The sequence below is a fragment of the Rhinopithecus bieti genome, unplaced genomic scaffold (genome assembly GCF_001698545.2).
Source record: "Rhinopithecus bieti isolate Rb0 unplaced genomic scaffold, ASM169854v2 scaffold_19969, whole genome shotgun sequence".
Lineage (NCBI taxonomy): Eukaryota > Metazoa > Chordata > Mammalia > Primates > Cercopithecidae > Rhinopithecus > Rhinopithecus bieti.
In genome coordinates this window covers 2628810-2650711 of record NW_016810434.1, presented here as the reverse complement: position 1 = coordinate 2650711, position 21902 = coordinate 2628810, and the positions used below count along the sequence as shown (strand labels likewise).

General features: G+C 43.7%; 1 protein-coding gene across 17 annotated transcripts in view; it reads left to right on the top strand.

The window, feature by feature from the left end:
* CLASP1 (cytoplasmic linker associated protein 1) overlaps window positions 1-21902 on the top strand; it is a 312807-nt gene that overhangs the window by 118984 nt on the left and 171921 nt on the right. For all 17 annotated transcript variants that reach the window (XM_017891966.1, XM_017891965.1, XM_017891961.1 and 14 more), the window contains exons 3-7: window positions 2358-2436; window positions 3922-4025; window positions 4822-4913; window positions 6786-6861; window positions 17613-17710. In XM_017891966.1, coding sequence (XP_017747455.1) covers window positions 2358-2436; window positions 3922-4025; window positions 4822-4913; window positions 6786-6861; window positions 17613-17710 — 449 coding nt within the window. The remainder of the gene's footprint in view (window positions 1-2357; window positions 2437-3921; window positions 4026-4821; window positions 4914-6785; window positions 6862-17612; window positions 17711-21902) is intronic.

Below are 21902 nucleotides of genomic sequence, written 5' to 3'. Positions count from 1 at the left end.
TTCTCTGCTCAGACCTACCAAGTCAACTGCCGCATCAGCTTTCCCCCAAATAAACAACAGTCCTCTTTACCTTAGCCTTGAGCGATGTATGAAGGGATGTTTCTGTCATGAATAATACCCCTACTTGCAACCAGTAATGCAACTGTGCAGATAAGCTTAAGATTTCACCAGACAAAAGCTAAATAACTCACTTCTGTGATGGGCTGTTCTTTTAAAAAAATAAACTATTTTTTAACAGAAAAATTGCAAAGGTAATATCGTCTCATTATAATATCTAACATTAGTGTGGTTTATTACAATCAATGAACCAGTATTGATGTATTATTATTAACTAGATTTCATGCTTTATTCATATTTTCTTAGTTTCTACCTAAGGAAAAGTGTCATCTTTCTGTTTCAGACTCTCTTCCAGGATACCTCGTTACATTTAGTTGTTATGTTTCCCTTGGCTCCTGTTGCTGACAGTTTCTCAGAATTCTTGTTTTTGATGATCTTGACTATTTTGAGGGGTACTGGTCAGGTGTTTTGTAGGATGCCCCTCTATCGGAATTTCTCTGTTTTCCTCATGCTTAGACTGGGTTTAAGGGTTTTGGGAAGGACTATCACAAAGGCAAAATGCCATTTTCATGACATCATACCAAGTGTACTTGATGTGGACCTCCACTGCCTGGCTGAGGTTGCGTCTGTCAGTTTTCTCCGCTGGATAGTTACTCCACTTCACACTGTACTCTTTGGAAGGAAGTCATAGTGTGAAACCTAATCCTTTTTAGCTCGAAAGTAGAGTCATTATTTTAAAGTGTTTATACCATTATTATATTATTAAAAGAAAAATCTGTTTACAAATTGTTTTCTCTATAAAAGTTTTAAAATTATTTTCTTCAATATTGTCAAGTAGCCAGTTTCAAGAACATTTTATATATTGTGGGGATTATTGGGCCAGTTTGGATTCCTTCAGTTTTGAAGCAGTGGATTTCAAAGCTGAATAGAAAAGTCTGCAGTTTTTGCTTTTATCAGCCGCCAGACGCAGGCAGAGGCTATATACAAGAAATCCTAACTGTTGCCCCGTCCTGTTTGGTAGTTGTGTGAACATTGGGCAGTGCTCAGCTTTGTGCTGGAAGCGTGTTTAATGAAGTCTCACAGTGCAAAACTGCTTCCTGCAGAGGCTATGGGACCATTCCGCAGAAAGCTCACTATTTAACTTTTTTTTTTTTTTTTTTTGATATGGAGTCTCGCTGTGTCGCCAGGCTAGAGTGCAGTGGCGGGATACCAGCTCATTTCAACCTTCGCCTCCCAACTTCAAGCGATTCTCCAGCCTCAGCCTCCCGAGTAGCGGGGACTACAGGTGTGCGCCAGCAGGCCCAGCTAATTTTTGTATTTTTAGTAGAGAAGGGGTTTCACCATGTTGGCCAGGATGGTCTCGATCTCCTGACCTTGTAATCCGCCCGCTTCGGTCTCCAAGTGCTGGGATTACATTTTATGTGAGGTACAAAGGCCTACTGAAACTTCGCCTCCTATTGAAACTTGATCTAGACTATTAGGCTGGCTCAGCATAAAGCTGGAGTTACATGAATAACCGTGGCAAACTTATGTTAAAACTCTTCTCGTTTAACGCACGGTTATTTGTAGTTTACTATTCTTACAAAATCACACGTCTTGGAAAAGCGGGTTTTCGTTTTTTCCAAAAATTGCACCAAGGTAAAGCAAAGCTCTAGTTGATGCGGGTGTGTTGTTTAGGCGTTAGCAGTACTGCCCTCACTATGCGCTCATTGGACAGTAGCGCAACCCCAAGAAAAGGATGGTTGCGTTAGGGGTTGCGTGCGCTGCAAGCAGGAAGCGCCAATACCTGATAGGGTTGTGGTGATTAATTTGTGAGTCCCGCCCTAGTCGGTCTGTGGCTAGCTTACCTCAAGCCTCCACGGCTTTCGACGACACCACCAATTCTTTGTTTTCTGAGGCTCCTGAAGGGTCGCAAAAGCGGCGGCTCGGTTTTACCCAGAAGACCGCGCTTCGACCGCTCGAAAATTTGCATACGTTTTCTCGCCGGGGCGGGGCTGGCAGGGGCGGGGCCACGGCGCTCTCTTGAACTCCACGGGCGGCTAACCTGGGTTTGGCTACGCTGTATTGCCATTTATTTCGTTTCTCCTCACCGAGTATTTTCCGTTATAGCTGTACACAGCTTTTCTGGTGGAAGATCATCCTTCCTCGTGCTAATCTCTTTGGTCCTCCAGTCGGCATGCGCGCTCTGGACTCTCGGACTGCGTCTGGGCCAGAAATGTCGAGGCGTCCCCGGAGCGGGTGGGCGGGAGCGCTGCCCCGCAGGCCGGCCGCTAACAGGCTCCCGGTGTTTCCCGCTGCAGGTGGTTCTGCTGGGCATGGACATCCTGTCCGCCCTGGTGACCCGGCTGCAGGATCGGTTCAAGGCGCAGATCGGCACAGGTGAGCTGCGGCACTTGTGGAGCGGACCCGGCCCCTTCAGACCCCCAGCCTTCCCTCGGTCTCCCCGGCTTCTCCACTTAGCTGCTCCCAAACCCTCCCGGCCGCCACCCTGCCTCCCCTCCAGCCCCTTCGGCCTCCCTTCCGCACCTCCCAGTCAGTCAGTCCCCGCCCTCTCCCGCAGCCTCCGTAGCACCCGCAGCTCCGGCCGGCCGCCCCGCTGCCTTCCCTTCCCGCTGGGCTTCCTGGCCTCTGGGTCTGCGGGCGCCCTTACCCTCCCCCATACCTTTGTACTGGCTTCACTGTGTTCTCATATGGAACTTAGTAATACGTGTTCTAAGATGAAATATTAGTGCCATTTTTATTTCTTATGCTAAATTAGCTGTCACCCTTTAGTGCCAACCAAGTCATATTTGACCCTGACCGCGGTCCCCTTTAATGAAAGGCAGTTTTCTTTGAGAAATCCTGTAAAACCAAGCCAGTTGTATTTTTCCCCAGATGACTATGGTTGGCATTACCATTTTCACCTTGATTGTAAATGTCATTACAAGTGTATGGTAAATGTTCACTCTTATTCTGAAGGAAAAACGATGTGTCAGCAAAATGGAACAAACCCCACAGATTTCATAGATTTAAATACCTCTGAATTCCTGACCTCCGGTGTTTCATGGGGGCAGTATGAACACTCAGCAGTTCTATGCAACCATTTCCTTATGGAATTTCTCTATTTTACATTGGTACACATGTATTCTTTTCTGTTAAGTTTCTGACCAATATGCTCGTGAGCTATTTTCCCATTTTAGCATCGACTGTTTACAAATTTTTTAAAAAAACCTTTACTTTTAGAAATTTGATATTTTAATAGGGTTCCATTTTCCTCCTAAATTAGCTGAATTATTCAGGGATAGGTCTTGTTATAGAGGTTTGCAAGCTCTTAAAATAAGCGGATCTCCGGTCTACAGGTGCACTTGGAGAACTGGTGGGAGGGTCCACACTGGGTAGGTGGGGGAAGATGGAGAGCTGGGCTGTGTCTCATGTGTGTTTGGGTGTGATGTAAAACTAAAAATACACAATGTTGATGAAATGTAAGATTATTCATAAGTGCCTACCCCTTCCACACTCAAAACACATATGCTGGAGCCCCTCTCCTTGTCTTTTACCTAAATTTTCCTTTCTATTGACTCTTCCTGTCAAGGTCTTCCATTTTTATCAGCTTACAAATACGTTTGAAACTGGCTGGAGGAACGTGGGGTAAGGAGGAAGACAAATAGTATATCTGTCCATGCAAAGGATTTTGCAGACTCTTTTGGTGACTTTCATGAATTTCAGCAAGGAGAGTAGAGCTGTGAGCAAAGATGAGTGGTTTTAGAAGGAGATACATCATTTAGGTCAGGGGTTTGTCTTCCCACGTAATTGAAATAGCAATACTTGGTGACCGCAGACCCCCAAATAGGGTTTCATTTGATCAGTTTCCGTTTTGATTTTCAGTGCTGCCAAGTCTAATAGACAGACTAGGAGATGCTAAAGACTCTGTGAGGGAGCAGGACCAAACTCTGCTGCTAAAGATCATGGATCAAGCTGCTAATCCCCAGGTAGGGGCAAGAGATGTGTTTTGAGGTCAGCTGGCCAGTGCGCATGCATGCAGTTGCGAGGGTGTGTGTGTGTGCTTGCACAAACGGTGTGACTCCATAGACTTAAGCTGATGTATTACAGATAAAAATTTTCACAGCATTCAATCTGTTTACCCATACAAGATATTTAAATAAATAAGTCACAAAAGTATGAGATGAATAGTGGATTTAACATGGGGGTATTGAATAAATTAGTGAATCTAATATACTTAGTTTTAATCCATTAGACCCTTCAGCTCATTTATGTAACCGACTCTCCAGTTGTCTGAAAAGAGGAAGCCGTGGTGTCTGGGAGTCAGGAGGCCTGGCTGGAGCCCTGGCCCCTGTCTTCTAGTGAATTGGGGCTGCTGGGATGGACCGAAACAGCCTTGCCTTCCCAGCTTCCACTGTCCTTTATTGGGGGGTGATGAGAAAAAGCAGAGGGCAGTGTGAGTGTGTGATCTTTGGCAACTCACTGGTTCTTTTGGCCTTGCTTTCCTCACCCATAAAATGAGGACAGTTATACCTCCCTTTTAGGGTTCTTGGGAGAATTAAATGCAATTATGTAAATGAATATGTTTTAACAATTATAATTTGGTATACTTGGTAACATGATAGATGTCATCATTTTCCAGTATGCTCTTGAGAGGATTAAATGTGCTGGTAGAGGATGGGACTAATTTGGCCCTGGGTAAGAGGCTTGCCTTCTGTTGCTCCCTTACTAAGTGACAGCTGCAGCAGTCTTCTCCTTTCCTCACCTGTTCTTTGTCATCTACAGTACGTATGGGACAGAATGCTTGGAGGCTTCAAACACAAGAATTTCCGTACTCGAGAAGGCATCTGTCTCTGCCTTATAGCAACACTCAATGCGTAAGTCTGGGATGAGCCTGACATTTTTACCTGGCTGACTTTTTTTTAACTTTTTATTTAGAAATCATTATAGATTTACAGGAAGTTGCAAAGAAGTGTAGTGTGAGGTCTCACGCCCCCTTTACCCACCCTTGCCCAATGTTAGCACCTTGAATAACTATAGTACAGCATCAGTCCCAGGATGTTGAGATTGATACAATCCCTAGAACTTGTGCAAGTGTCTCAGGTAAACACGTGCATTTGTGTGTATATGCAACTCTACAGTCACTGCAGGGCTCCCTCATGCTGCCATGTGTAGCTACATCCTCACCCCTGGCAACTGTGAATCTGTTTGAATTTTTACGAATCTGCTCTCCCTGCCTATGATTTTGTCATTTCAAGAGTGTTATGTAAATGGAATTATACAATATGTAACCTTTTGAGTTTTATCTTTTTTTCATTCAGCATGATACCCTTGAGGTTACACATATATGCTAGTTCATTTTATTGCTAAATGGAATTCCTTGGTGTAGATATATCACAGTTGGTTAAACTATTCACCTGTTGAGGAACATTTGGGTGATTTCCAGTTTTTGGCTTTTATAAATGAAGCTGCTGTGAACATGCATGTACAAGTTTCTACATGAACATAAGTTTCCATGTCTCTTGGATCAGTGCCCAAGAGTACACTTGCTGGGTCATTTGGTAAGTTCATTTTTAGTTTAAAAGGTACTGCCAGTTTTTTCCCCAGAGTTGTCCACACTGTTTTACGTTCCTACCAGCAATGTCCGAATGATCTGGTTTCTTCATACCCTTGCTAGCCATTGGATGTTGTCACTTTTTTATTTTAGCCATTTTTATATGTGTGTAGTAATACCTCATTGTGGTTTTAATTTGTATTTATCTAATGGCTGTTGATGGTGAACTTTTTTTCATGTGCTTATTTTTAGGAGAGGCTTTTTTAAAATTATAAATTTCAAGACTTTTTTTCTGATTATGAAAATAATACTGTATATATCATAAAAATTTACACAAGGAAAAAATAAAGATTACTGTAATTCTGTTACTTTCAGATAATCATTGTTAAATTTGGTACATTTTATCCTAATCTGTAAAGTTATGTTATTTTTAAAAACAAAATTGAGATTGTAATGTTTATTTACTTGTAAATTTTTTCCATCTTAATATGTTAGCTTTTTCAGTGCCATTAAATTTGGCCATATGTAGCTGAAGCTTTAAAAAAAAAAAAAAAAACTTCTAGCCTTTGATCACAGTAGCTCCAGTTCTAGGGATTTATGGTAAGGTAGTAGGCAGATAACCAAGAGATTTTTATTCACAAAGGCCATTTGTCATGGCAGGGATGGTGATGGTGAAAATTGTAACTCAAATGTGCCCCAGTAGGGTAGTACTTGGCTCAGATGTACCCCAGTAGGTAGATGCTCTGATTTGATTGCAGTCTTTTCATCCAGCGGTATTGCCTGAATGTCTACCGTAGCAGAGAGCTCTGCCACAGCACATGGGAGAGTTAAACAAGGTCCCTCCAGTGACTCGTAGTTGGCTTACAGTGACAGAACAGTAATGTAGAGGCAGCACCTGTGAGGCAAGCGGGACCTGGGGTGCTCTGGCCCAGCCTTAAAGAGGTAGGGCGGGATTGGCCAGAGCCCTGGGGGACAGGAGGAAGACTCATCTGGGAGAAACCACCCTAGGTTTTGAACTCTGTGCAAAGGGGCCATTGGACACATTTACTTTGGAGCCAGTGTGGATGGGATGGAGAGAGACTTGGTATGAGGTGGTGATGGGGGTTGGGGAGACACGGGAAGAGCAGGTGTGGGCAGACAGGCGTCTGTCTTTCTTCAGTTCTCACTAACAAGAAAGCACTCCTTTTGTTTTCAGCTCTGGAGCGCAGACTTTAACACTAAGCAAGATTGTGCCACATATATGCAACTTACTTGGAGATCCAAACAGCCAGGTGAGTGAGAAGGAAAACCCTCGGGGGAGGTCATTGCTTGCAGACTGTTGAGAAGCATTCTGGTGCTCCGTGTATACCCAATAGGTGGGTGGGACTGGAGTCCTAATCTTGATAGAACAATGATGATTTTTTAAGAGATCCAGTACCCATTAGCATTTATAAAATATTTATACATTTAAATGTATAAAATAAGTTTGCGTTTAAGTTTAAAATTGGTAAATGTGGTGGCCACTCTGCGCTCTTCTATACATAGGGCTGAGAAATCAACTAGCCTAGAAGCTGATGTTATCCAGACCAGCCTCCAAGATAAGATGTCTGGCCACCACCTCTGCAGCCAAAAGGGGTGGTGCCGGGGGTGGTGGTGCAGAATCTGCTGAGGTGGGAGAGAATGATTGGAAGAGGGTCTGAGGGGACTTTTCTGAGGTGATGGGAATGTTCTACATTTTGCTTTGGGGGGGTGGCTCCACTGTGTATATCATTGTGGAAACTCCTCGAACTCTGAACCCTTAAGAAGTGCAGATTTTACCTAAATTAACGAAAAGTACCACTTCCTTAGTGTGAGGGTAGGAGAGGAGCTGGCTGTCTCACCTGTGAGTTACCAGGCAATTCAGAAGTTGTACAAGTCTGGGCTGGAGAAGTAGCACTGAACTCTCCTCCCAGTTCAATGCTATTTCTCAACCAGAGTCATTTTTATTATGTCATCTCATACAAACTGGTAAGAATGATACTTCATTAGAAGAAGGGACAGAAAATGGAACAGTAATTTACAAGATAAATGTATATGGTCAGTGGCCTCTCTGTGAAATCTTGGTTGATAACTGCTAAGTTACCCTCCCAGGAGGCTGTATCAGGCTGGCCTTCCACCCAGCCTCCCCTGGCCTCTAGCTCCCCTGAGTCTGCACCCCTGCTCTCCTGCTCTCCAGGCTCTTTCCTTACCTTGCTCTTACTTCCAGCAGCAGGTGTCTCTCCCTTCTCTTTGGCTGTTATGCTGCTCCTTCCACTCCAGCCTCTCCCCTCTTCACTGCCTGTCGTCTGCTGTCTCCCTGCTTTATTATTCCACTCATGCCCTTTTTCAGCCTTTGTTGAAAATATATAGCATTAGGCTGGGCATGCGGTGGCTCATGCCTGTAATCCCAGCACTTTAAGAGGCCAAGGTGGGTGGATCACTTGAGGCCAGGAGTTTGAGACCAGCCAGGCCAACATGGTGAAACCCCATCTCTACTAAAATTACAAAAATTAACCAGGCATGGTGGCGTTCACCTGCAATCCCAGCTACTTGCGAGACTGAGGCACAAGAATCACATGAACCTGGGAGGCAGAGTTTACAGTGAGCCAAGATCATGCCACTGCATTCCAGCCTGGGCAACCCACCAAGACTTTGTCTAAAAAAAAAAAAAAAAAAAAAAAAAAGAAAAGGAAAATACATGGCATTGGAAAGAAATACTTAGTATTTTTTTTTTTTTCTTAGACAGAGTCTCGCTCTGTCGCCCAGGCTGGAGTGCAGTGGCGTGATCTTGACTCACTGCAAGCTCCGCCTCCGGGTTCACGCCATTCTCCTGCCTCAGCCTCGCGAGTAGCTGGGACTGCAGGCGCCGCCACCACGCCTGACTAATTTTTTGTATTTTTGGTAGAGACGGGGTTTCACTGTATTAGCCAGGATGGTCTCGATCTCCTGACCTCGTGATCCGCCCGCCTCGGCCTCTCGACGTGCTGGGATTACAGGTGTGAGCCACCACACCGGGCTAGACATTTTTATTTACTTAATCATACTTTATATTCAACGTTAATTTAAAAATAAATTGAACTATTTTTTAAAAGATTCTAAATTACCAAATAGATTGTTGTTTTGTACCCTTCCCCTTTGGGTTTTGTTTCTGTTTTTGTTTTCCGTGGGAAGAATCCTTTGTAGAGGCCGCACTCTGGGGGTGTGGCTGCTGCCACGTGGAGTGCTCTAGCAGAGCAGAAAAGCCAGCTTGCTGAGGTGATTCTATCCTCTTTCAGTTGCTGACTTTGGCCAGACAGGTGATGTGAATGTTCACACTGCCTGTGGAGATCTTAGAACCTGGGTTGGGTGGTGCGGGGCTGGCTCCTCTAAATGCACTTCCGCGGCGGAGGCAGTATAAAAACACAGGCCAGACCTACACCATCCAGAACGACAGCAAGGGACGTTGTCTGGAATCTGGTTTGGGGAGGGAAGCACTGTATGGCTGGGCACCACACTGCAGGCCATCCCACAGGGTCCCCTCACTAACCCCTGTTTCCCCTTCTTCCTCTTTTTCTTCCACATATATTTAGCGAGAGCTCATGCTGTGGGCCTGCCTTGTCTGTCTGGATCCTTGGGCTTTTTGGGGAAGGGGATGGAGATTACTAGCTTGATTTTGCTTCTGAGACTCAAATTTTGCTTCTGCGACTGAGGTGGACCACATCCTCTAGAGGAAAGTGAAGGAAATGCCTCGTTGTCCTAGGGCTCTTCACTGTTGAATAACCTCAGTATTTCCCTGCCCAAAAGATCATGGATTCGGTGTCGATTTTGAGAGACACTGGGAGCGGACTGTGAGCACATTTAATATTTTGAATGGGTCCGTTCTCATCCTTGAAGCTATGCAGGTGGGCCTCAGAGAGTGCCTTGCGCTTCCCAGGTTTTCCTTTTCTCTGAAGTTCTCTGCGAGAGGAGGCCTTCCTTAAAGGTTCCCTAAAGCTTCGGTAGAAAGGAGACAGGTAGGGCCTAGTCTGCTTTTGTGTTGGGCTGCTCTCTGATACTATTTTTTTCCTTCAGATCTAGAGTTAACTTGTAAGTTCTCTAGGGATTTTATCAAGATTTCCTTTATTTTAGAAGTACACAGATTAAATTTCAAACGATCAGCACAATCCCACATTCTCAAAATGTTGATTCAGTTGTTTTTTTGTTTTGTTTTGTTTTGTTTTGTTTTGTTTTGTTTTTTTTGAGGCGGAGTCTCGCTCTGTCACCCAGGCTGGAGTGCAGTGGCCGGATCTCAGCTCACTGCAAGCTCCGCCTCCCGGGTTTACGCCATTCTCCTGCCCCAGCCTCCCGAGTAGCTGGGACTACAGGCGCCCGCCACCTCGCCCGGCTAGTTTTGTATTTTAGTAGAGACGGGGTTTCACCGTGTTAGCCAGGATGGTCTTGATCTCCTGACCTCGTGATCCGCCCGTCTCAGCCTCCCAAAGTGCTGGGATTACAGGCTTGAGCCACCGCACCCAGCCTTTGATTCAGTTGTTTAAGAATTTAAGATAATGTTGAGTCTTGAACAGTTTGACATACTGTTCTGAAGTTGCCAAACGGCAGAGTATGTTAAATATTAATACTTGAGCTACCTGACGCGATGTAAGACACCTAGGTTAAAGGCATAGATCCCTGCTTTGTATGTAATAGCTGACCTTGGGGTCACTTGGATCTCGAGCCTCAGTTTCCCCTTTAAAGTGGAGGCAGTGGTAAGTGCCCCACCCCTCAATCCTTATGAGAGTCCTTGCAAGTGAATGTTCTTAGGTGCTGGGTGACCTGTTGGTCCAAGTAGAAGACTCTCAGAAGGCCAAGTTACTCAGTAGTCTCCTCATCATCTGAGATGGCCATTTTCGTTTGCAGAAATCATGCACCTACCATGTGCCAGTGGGTTTCTGAGAAACTCAGGTGTATAGTGCTTTAAAAATATGAAAAGCCTTAATTGTAGGATAGCCTTAGTGTCTAAAGATGTATTTTTGATACTGACATAGCCATACTTACACCAAACATTGGCGGCCCTGGAGTAGACTATACACATACTGCCACATACCGGACACTAGTTTCACTACCACAAATCAGGTGCTCCTGACTGATTGTGAGTAATAGTAATAATACAACTGAAAAACAAAAGTAGTACATTTAAATGGATCACATCTTACTTCTGTGTAAATCATAAATAGATTGTATAATTTTAAAAAATAATTTATGAAGAAACAAAGAGATAGTTTTTAAAAATAAGACAGAAAATGTGAGACTTGTTTAAAATGTTTCATTAAGTCAAAAATTCACATTAGCACTTCTTGCCTAGTGTCTTTAATGGCAGTTATACTTTTTGTGCCAGGAAGCCCTAGGTTTTGGCGAGGAGTTTGGAACCTATAGTGGTTTTGTGGGTTGAGTTCTAGGCCTGTGTGTCTGCTTTTGAGGAAATTCTTACTATTTGTTATGTTTTTTCATTTCCCCCACCTCATCCGTAAAATGAGGTTGGTACTCTTTGGGCAGCTTTCAGTATTCTGTAGTAGACAGGATTTACGGCTAGAGTATTCCAAACTGAGCACTCTGAAAATAATCCATATATTCACATGTGCCTTAGGAATGGTTTGTCCGCACATATATTTGCACACATAGACACGCACATACACAGACATACACTCAACCCGTATCTCTCTTCTGCCAGGAAGTTCTGCCATCCACCTCCCCGATACTAACCAAGTTAATTATTCCTGCTTCTGGGGTTCTTGTGTAGCTTGCATGTGCTTTTGCTGTTGCCTTTATTTTAATTTTTTCATTAATCTTTTCCTACTAGTTTCTGATCCTCTAGATTTAGGATTATAACTTGTTCCTGTTTGCAGTTCCCAATGCACCATAATTATTTGAATAACTTTCCTTTATTTGCCAAGTCTCAGACCAGAGAGGACACTGTTGTTTCAGTGTTGTCTCTGCCCTCAGGCGCCTGATCTAGTGGTCAGCCTCCAGCTCTTCATTTCCATACAGCCAGCGTGCGGAGAATCCTCTCAGCTCTAACTGGGCAGCGGCTAACATAGACTGGATTTGGTGTTTAAAATTAACTCGGCAAGTGTTCGTTTCCTTAGTGGTCTGAGTGCAGTAACTCAGAGCAGGGAAGCCTTTCAGAATGGGCCACAGGTGCACAGTGTGTGTGGGCTAGGATGCTTTTGTTACAAGTAACTGAAATCCTAACTCTGAATCATTAGAGCAGTGGGGAAATGTGTCATTCTGCATGATGACGGGTCCTGACACAGGAATTTTCCGGGATCTGCCAGTAGCTCGGAGCCGGAGTCTCAGGCATCTCAGCCTGTGTGTGTTGCCCCCTGGAGCTCTTAGCACAGGCACAGCACAGGCACAGCTGCCGTACGCATGCACAGTTGGCCTGGCAGAGGGGAGGCTGCTGCTTCCTGAGCTCCTCTTCTGTTTTCAACTTCCATATTGAAAGGTTCAAACATACACATAAGTAGTGATAGTGCCATAAAGCGTCCCCATGTGCCATCAGCTCATTTGACAAGGCCGGTTCAGTTTTGTCTTTTTTCCCTCCTGCATCCCATTATTTTGAAGCAAAAGTTGGATTATTTTGAAGCAAATCTTAGACCACGTTTATTTAACTCTTAAATATTTTAAAAGGTAGACTTTTTTTCCTTCAAAAACATAACCTTAAATAACATTGTCACCTCCTAGGCCCCAAGAATCAGCAGTTCTCTCCTATCGTCAGATACCCAGCCAGTGTTCACTTTTCCCGGAATGTCTTTTTCCAAGAGCAGAGAAATGTTTTCCAGAAGCTTTCCTACAGACTCCCCTCATGTTTCATTGTTGGAGAGTTGCGTTCCATGCTCCTGTGTGACCCAGCTGCTGGGAAGGGATTAGAATTATGTGATGGCCATACACTAAGGATGTCCCTCCTGAGCTGAGAGAAGCTTTTCTTCCCGGAGGTGTGGATTTCAGTACAAAGTCTGTGCTTGTTGATGAGAACAGGGCAGTGGCTGTAACAGAGGCAGCCGGTGGTCCAAGGCATCCTGACAATAGGAATTCCCTTGACTAGATAAGAAAAGCCTGAGTTCTGCCTGAAAACTTTTGATTTCATCTTCACGGCACCTCACCTCCCTTTTTGCAGGCAGGCTGGCAGAGGGTGGCATCCAGTGGGCCTCCCCATGCTGACTGCTGACCCTTTTGTTGAGTTTGGTCACATTTTCAAAGCCTAAAACATCTTGAAACATATGATGACCATTGCTCATTCCGTGCTGTCTCCAGCTAGACAGAGCTCAGGAGGAGGGAGGAGCACCTCTGCTGCCGGCTTGCCAGAGCTCCCATGTGGCCCGCCACAGTTGTAGCCTGGGAGCCAGGGGTGAGCTCTTGGGCCGGGGTGAGCTCTTGGGCCCAGCTGTGTGGGGTGCTGGGGTACCCATGCTCCAAGGCACTGGCTGTGGGGCTGTGCTGGGTTCTAGGAGGACAGGGTGGGTTTAGGGTCTCATCAGTTTATAGACTGCTTCCCTGTCCCGCACGCTAGGGCGGAAGCCTTCCTTTGAGTTTTTTCCTTTGCGGGAAGCCCTTATTTTGGCATCTGCATTAAGGTGCAGTGTGCTGGTAAGAATGTTGGCTTGCTCCAGAGAGGTAGTATTTTGGATCCCAGCCTGCCATTCCTGATCTGTGGGCCTTGGGCAGGTGACTAACCTTGCCAGCCTCTACACCTTCCTCTGTGCAGTGACTACGAGGAAGGAAGGAACAACGTGGTCAGACGTTGGAGACCTTAGATTCTGTAAAGCACGCGTATGAGACCTGGCAGAGCATGCTGCCTGTATGGGGCTCTTGTCTTTTTGCGGTCTTCATGGCCTGACACGTTGCGGTGCCTTTCTGGGGTGAGCCTGAGGGCTCAGCAGGGAGAGGCAGCGCGAGACCAGTGAGAGCCTGTGTAGAAGCGAATAGCTGCATTGTCCTTCAGTCTCGGCTGAATGGCTTTTATTTAAACCTCTTCTCTATTAGAGTGTCCTACTTTGCAGTACCGAAGAATATCTGTTCATCTGCGGTTCTTCAGTAAAGAATAGTTTAGACCCCTAAATACTATCTGACCCTGTAACTTTCTAGGTCTAAGGAACGGTTATTTTAAAGGATAAAGATGTTGGTTTAAAAGATATTGATAACACTAGCCATTGTGTTGATTGCTTTATAGGTACGAACTATAGGCCACAGACTGCTGGCGTAAAGCTGGTTTCAGCCTGTAGATTTGTGGGTGTGTGTATGCTTGTGCCTGCAGAGTGTTTTAATTTTATATTTTGAGTTCAAATGATTTTATATTTGGGAGATTTATATTTTTAACTTGTCTTGAAAGAATAGAAGGTCTGCTACAGCTGTGCTTCCATTCCTCTGTGGCTGGGTGGTACTGGCCCGTCTGCCTGAACCTCTGCACCTTATCCCTCTTCTGTCCCTGCCTCCAGGGTTTCCTGCCAGTGCCATTTGTCACCCTGCACTCAGCCTGCTGCAGTCATTCACTCCTCATGTCACTGCCTGGCCTGTGTAGGCGTTTCAGTTCATTTTCACCTAGTAGGCCTTCAAATATTTGTTGAGTGAAACTTATTTCTTCCAGTCCTCAGAGCAATTCTCAATTTACAAAGGAAGAAACTGAGACCAAAGGAGTTCTAGTGTTTTGTCTAAGGTTACACAGCTCCCTAAATGGCCAAGTAGGTCCTTAGGTCTCCTTATTAATAATTGACTCTAAAGCTAGTAATTTTTCCAGTAAATCTCTTAAACGTTTATGGCCCAGACTTTCTAAGTAGCTGACTGGCTATTGATTGTTTTTTAAAGAGATCACCCATTGAGATTTGCTCTGAGCAGATGTGTTATCCCTAGAAAATAAGCAGTGGTGATACACTTTAATAATAATATTCAAGTTATAGTCACATTGACTACTTCTGTAATACGTGCATTTTTTTTTCTTTCTTTCTTTTTTTTTTTTTGAGACAGCATCTTGCTCTGTCACCCAGACTGGAGTGAAGTGGTGTGATCTTGGCTCACTGCAATCTCCATCTCCTGGGTTCAAGCGTTTCTTGTGCCTCAGCCTCACAAGTAGCTGGGACTAACAGACACTCACCACCACTCCTGGCTGATTTTTTCTTTTTGTATTTTTAGTAGAGATGGAGTTTCACCATGTTGGCCAGGCTGGTCTCCAACTCCTGACCTCAAGTGATCTGCCTGCCTCGGCCACCAAAGTGCTGCGATTACAGGCGTGAGCTATTGCGCCCGACTGCATTTTTCAATGTAAAAATGTTTCCTAACAATAGAAATTACTTTTTTTTCCCCAAAATAAACTGATAATCTGTGTTTGTCAGCTCTGGCTGCCATAACAAAAAGCTGTAGACTGAGTGAGTTAAACAACGGGAATTAGTTTTCTTACAGTTTTGGAGGCTGAGTTCTGGTTGGTGCTCTCTTCCTGGCTTGTAGATGGCTGCCATCTCACTATGTGCTTATATGACCTCTTCTATGTGCGTACACAGCTCTCTGGCTTCTCTTATGAGGACACTAATCCTCTAATTTTAGGGTCTTGCCATCATGACCTCATTTAACCTTAACTGCCTCCTTTTTTTTCTTCTGTTTTTTGAGACCAGGTCTCACTCTGTCACCCAGGCTGGAGTGCAGTGGCGTGATCTCAGCTCATTGCAACCTCTGCCTCCCAGGTTTAAGTGATCCTCCTACCTCAGCCTCCCAAGTAGCCGGGATTACAGATGTGTGCCACCACGCCCAGCTAATTTTTGTATACTTCAGTAGACGGGCCAGTCTTGAACTCCTGACCTCAAACTCGCCTGAACTCGAACTCCTGAACTTGAACTCGCCTGCCTGGGCCTTCCAAAGTGCTGGGATTATAGGCACGAGCCACCATACCCGGTTACCTTCCTTTTCTAAAAAAGAAAAAAAAAAGCCTGAGTCGTGCTTTGTCTCTGAGGCTAGAGTGTGGTGGTAGGATTATAGCTCACTGCAGCCTTCAACTCCTGAGCTTGAGTGATCCTCCTACCTCAGGCCCCCCAAGTAGGTGGGACTGTAGGTGAGTACCAACTGGCCCAACTAATTAAGAAAAAATTTTTTTGTAGAGATGGGCGCTCACTTTGTTGCCCAGGCTGGTCACACGCCCCTGGGCTCAAGCTGTCCTCCTGCGCTGGCCTCCCAAAGCACTGGGATTGCATGTGTGAGCCACTGTGCTCGGCCCTTAATTGCATCCTTATAGACCTTATCTTGAAATATATTGGAGAGTTAGGGCTTCATCATTTGAATTTTGAGGGCACACAGTTCAGTCCATAGCATGAGGTTTTGGGGGACAAGATAATATAGCTTAAGATTTGCCTTTTTCCGCTGGAAGAGATAAAATTATGAGTAAAGTTATCTGTCATGTAACACTGCTAAATCAGAGGGCTACCTTCAGTATTTCAAACTGTAAATTTTTGTTTGTATTCCTACTTCTTTTCTCTCCATTCACCACTACCTTGATATTGTACTCCCATCTTTGCTTACCGAATTAAGCACAGCCTCCCCCAGTACCACCTGGCCTTGGTTCCATTTTATATTTTAAAAATGTTTTTCTTCCTACCTTTTTACTTGCAAATTTTTTAACGTACAGAGAAATTGAGTGTATTTACCAGTTAACATTTGTCACATTTATTCTGTATCTGTGTACACACATACATACATATACAGACACACACTTTTTTCTTGAACCATTTGAAAGTAACATGCAGATGTAATGATTTTTTTTAATTGTTTTTTTTTTATTTCTGAGACAGTCTCGCTCTGTTGCCCAGGCTGGAGTGCACGATCTTGGCTTACTGCAAACAAACTCCGCCTCCTGGGTTCTCCTGCCTCAGCCTCTTGAGTGGCTGGGACTACAGGTGCATGCGCCACCATGCCCGACTAATTTTTTTGTATTGATAGTAGAGATGAGGTTTCACCATGTTGGCCAGGCTGGTCTCGAACTCCTGACCTCGTGATCTGCCTGCTTCGGCCTCCCAAAGTGCTGGGATTATAGGCGTAAGCCACCGCACCCAGCCTATAACGATATTTTTAACCCTACACATATCAGTGTGTATCATTTAATAACAAGGATATTTTCTTATATAAACTTGTCATTTTTCTCACCCTGGAAATTTAACATTGATACAGTGATGTGTAATATAGTCTGTATTCAAATTTTCCCAGATTAAAAAAAAAAACTACCCTGTCTCTCACACCTTATTTCGTATTTCATGCTGCTTTCTTAGTTTGTATCTGGTCTGGCCAGACTGGCGTACTTCCTCTTCCTGAAGCATGTGCCGTACATGTCTGCTTTCATGCCTTTGCACAGGCTGTGTCTTATTCAAATCCGCTCATTCCATCTGGACCTGGTGAAATCCTGCTGTTCCAAGCACTTAGCAGTGGTTTTTCCTCATACAGCATCCCTTGACATCCCCTAATGTGTTTGCTCCCTTCTTTAAACCGCAAGCTCTTCATGCTCTTGAATAATGTCTATTGCATCATGCCCTGTAATGAATGTAGAATTTTAGGACTTTTTAAAAATCTCCTTCTTAGGACTAGGGGCTTCTTGAGTATGGGACTTCGTATAGCCTGTACTCTCCATTTTTGTTGCTCATTAAGTATTTGTTTAGTTGACTTAAACCCAGAGTGTTTCACATGGTATTTTATTTTTAGTATAATTTATTTATTTTCAGTGTTGTTTCTTAATTTGGAAAGATGGTCTGAAAATTCCAGTTTTCTGAAATTATCTTAAAGAATGCAAAGAACTAAGGATATGCACGTTACCGTGTATTTAGGGATGGGGGTCCCACAGTTTTACTACCCTTTGACATTGTATCAGCAAAGTGAAAACTGTCAAACATGGCTTTCTCTAGACAAATGTGTATAAGGATTGTATTCACAGTTCCACTGGTAAAATGGTGATAATTGGGGTGGTATATGGCCTGTTGTATCCCAGCAGGACTTGCTGGGGGATGACACAGAGCAGCTGTAAGATCTCTTCTTTTATATCTAGGTTCGAGATGCAGCAATAAACAGCTTAGTGGAAATTTACAGACATGTAGGAGAACGTGTGAGGGCAGATCTCAGTAAAAAAGGATTGCCACAGTCCCGGTGAGTGCAGATTTTTTCCTTTCTTCTGCTCTACCCCCCCCCTCCCCCCCATTATTTTCCAGTTAATATCTTGATTTGCAGTACTTTTTCTGTTGTGGTTATTTTATTCAAAGAATATACGGTTAGAGGGTAGTTGGAGATTTTGTTCAGATCATACATCAGGGGTCCCCTCCCATTCCACTTCCTCAGAAATGAGACTTTCTCACCCAGACTGGCCAGGTCCCATGCCACATACCGATTTTAAAAGCAATTGGTATTGAAAAATTCAGCACTCTTACAGTTTTATGTTTCTATATCTAAGATTCTGTATCTATATCTGTACAGACAGCACTTAGTATAGTAGGTGCCTAGAATACATTTGAATGAATGAAGCCATTCCAGGATGTGTTTGGATAAAAATTCATAAGTTACAATTTTGGAAATCATGTTTTAAATGTAACTTTCTGTTTTCATGTCATTCTCAGTGTGTATAAGCCCATGCAAAGGGATCAGTGTCTCATCAGACCCAAGACAACTGGAGTCCAGAAATGTGACTTTGTTATAGTCCAAATTTTTAAAATAATGTAATGATCAGATATGTATAATTTTAACTGTGATGGAGAAACTTAACACCAAATTAATTCCAAACTTTTGCCCTGGGTCATTCCTTTAAGGGGGAAAGTAATGTTAAAATTCCAGACAGGACTGGAGTGGACTCACAGGGCAGCTTATCTGAGCCTGTCATTTTGTCCATGCAAACCCCAGAGGCCTAGAGACATGAAGTGACTTTTGAGAGATTACACTGCTACTAAGAGTCAGAACCAAGTTCAAAACCCTGTTCTTCTGACTTGCCTTTTAATTTTCTCTGCCCTGTTTCACAAAATCGTTTATGGCGTACTGGGCATCTGGAAATGGAATGGAATACCGAAATATACAGGAGTTAACTGTCTTGATGTCTCCAAGGCAAATATGACAGCAGTGGGCCCCAGACCCTCAAGTGGCGGCTCAACGGGCAAACAAGTGGACTATGTTTCCTTGTGGTTGAGAGTCATGCCTGATCTGGAACTGCTCTCACCATCTGTGCACAGGATGATTAGATGGGAATAAAACTACTTTTCGTGTTCTTTACGAAAGATAATCTGTGAGAATAGTTGTTTTTTTTTTTCTTTTAAATTCCTTTGTTTTGTGAACCTCAGCCTTCTGGTCTTTGAATATACGGTGAGAACACAGGAGGAAAAAGAACTCAGCAGCAATACTGAACAATCTCTCAGGGAAAATTGGAGGGCACAGATGATCAGGGGAGGCATGATATCAAGGGAAGGGACTGGTAAATGACGAAGGCACCATGGTTGTTCGGAAAACAGGTCTCGAGAGTGAAACCCTGCCCTGCTGAGGCTGCAGGGCTGGCCTCACGCCATGCTGTGTAACGTGATGTGACCCCAGACCGTGAATCCACCATTTTACACAGTTTCCATCTTAACAGGAGGCTTCCTCTGTATGTTTGGAAAGTAACCACAGCAAACTAGCAAATCAGGGAGAAACAACATGGTAGAACCGAGATCTAGCGAGGTGAGAGTACAAGAAAGAGTTAATGCAGCCGGCCTGAGACTGCTGTCCTTAGAAAGGCCTGCTTACAGGCCTGGCCCCAGGCTGGTGTCTAGAAATGTGGATTTGGGGAGGGCCCCCACCATTCCCAACAAGTGGGATAAGAGTGGCTCACTGTGTCAAACTGCACAGCACAATGTGGTTTATGCTGGATACCTGCTAACCTCTCTGCCAGTTGTGTAAGTCCCTAAAGCCTGTTTCCACCTGGACTGGCTGCCTTCACTGCCTCTTGGAAACCCATTAACCTGACATCTCTTTGTCATACTGGGTCTTTGCTTCACCTTTCTCGGCAGGTGCATCTGCTGTTTCTTGGAGACCAAGCCTTTTCTTTCTTGGTTCATTCATTCATTCATTTGTTCATTTATTTAATTTTAAAAATTATTTTTGTTTGTTATTATTTTTTGAGATGGGACCTCACTCTGTTACCCAGGCCGGAGTGCAGTGGCGTGATCATTGCTTACTGCAGCCTTAACTACCTGGGCTCAAATAATTGTTCCACCTCGCCCCCCCAAGTAGCTGGGACTAGAGGTGCATGCCACCATGTGCGGGTAATTTCTGTATTTTTTGTGCAGATGGGGTTTTGCCATGTTGCCTAGGCTGGTCTCAGGCTGATTTTTTTTTGAGTCACTGATTCAATCTCTCTACTTGTTAAAGGTCACTACTTCAATTTCTCTACTTGTTAGGGGTCTATTCAGATTTTCTGTTTCTTTTTGAAGCAGTTTTGGTAGCTTGGGTCTCTATAGGAATTTAGTCACTTTATCTTGGTTATTTAATTGTTGGCATATAATTGATCATAGAATTCCCCTGTAATCCTTTTTATTTGTACATGCTCAGCAGTGATGCCTTCCCTTTCAAAGTTTTTATTTGATTAATTTGAGCCTTTGCCCCTCTGGTCAGTCTAGTTAAGGTTTGTCAATTTTTGTCTTTTCAAAGAACTAACTTCTGGTTTCATTGATTTTTCTCTTTTTCCTGTTGTATATATTTTGCTTATTTCACTCTAATCTTTACTTTTGATTGGTTTGATGTACTTGTCTTTTTCCAGTTTTTTAAGATGGTTATTGATTTGAGATCTTGTTTTAATGTAGACATTTACACCTATGAATTTCTAAGTACTGCTCTAGCTGCATTCCATAAGTTTTGATATGTTAATGTTTTCATATATCTCAAAGATTTTCTAATTCCTTTTGTTTTCATTTTGTGTTGTTACTTAGGAGTGTTTGATTTCTACATTTTTTGATTTGTCATTTCTTTTTGTTGTTAATTTCTGATTTTATCCTATTGTAGTTAGAAAACATAATTTGTGTGGTTTCAGTCATTTGAAATTCTTTTCTTTAAATTAAAAACATTTTTTTTTTGAGACAGAGTCTCACTCTCTTGTCCAGGCTGGAGTGGAGTGGTACAATCTTAGCTCACGGCAACCTCTGCCTCCTGGGTTCAAGCGATTCTCATGCCTCAGCCTCCCAAGTAGCTGGAATTACAGATGTACACCACTACACCCAGCTAATTTTTCTAATTTTAGTAGAGATGAGGTTTTGCCACATTGCCCAAGATGGTCTCGAACTTCTGCCCTCATGTAATCTCCCTGCCTCAGACTCCCCAAGTACTGGGTTTACAGGTGTAATCCACCATGCCCGGCTTGAAATTTATTGAGGCTTATTTTTGTGGCCTGGCATGTGGACTCCTGGATAATGTTCCATGTATGCTTGGAAAGAATCTGTAAGCCAGGCCCAGTGGCTCATGCGTGTGATGCCATCCCTTTGAGAGGCTGAGACAGGATTGCTTGAGCCCAGGAGTTCAAGACCAGCCTTGGCAATGTGAGACCCCATTTCTACAAAAAAATAAAAAAATTAGCTGGGTGTGGCAGCATGTGCCTGTGGTCCTAGCTAGCTACATGAGACGCTGAGGCAGGAGAATCTCTCCAGCTTGGAAGGTTGATGTTGCAGTAAGCTGAGATCGTGCCATTGTACTCCAGCTTGGGTGACAGAGAGAGACCCTGTCTCAAAAAAGAAGAATCTATATTCTGATATTGTTTGTTTGAATATCTTATAGATGTTTGTTCTGGTTGGATTATAGTGTTATTGAAGTCTTTTATTTTCTTGTTGATCCTCTTTCTGGTTTTTAAAATCCATTAAGGAATGTACATATTGAAGTTTCCAGTTAATACTGGTGAATTATCTATTTCTCTCTTCAGTTGTCACTTTTTGCTTCCTATATTTTGAGCTCTGTTCTTAGATGCATATATGTTCATAATTGTTACCATTGTAACAATTATTTACATTAGGTATATCTCCTAATGCGATCCCTCCCCCCTCCCCTCTCCCCACAATAGGCCCCGGTGTGTGATGTTCCCCTTCTTGTGTCCAAGTGATCTCATTGTTCAATTCCCACCTATGAGTGAGAATGTGTGGTGTTTGGTTTTCTGTTCTTGTGATAGTTTGCTGAGAATGATGGTTTCCAGCTGCATCCATGTCCCTACAAAGGACATGAACTCATTCTTTTTTATGGCTGCATAGTATTCCATGGTGTATATGTGCCACATTTTCTTAACCCAGTGTGTCACTGATGGACATTTGGGTTGATTCCAAGTCTTTGCTATTGTGAATAGTGC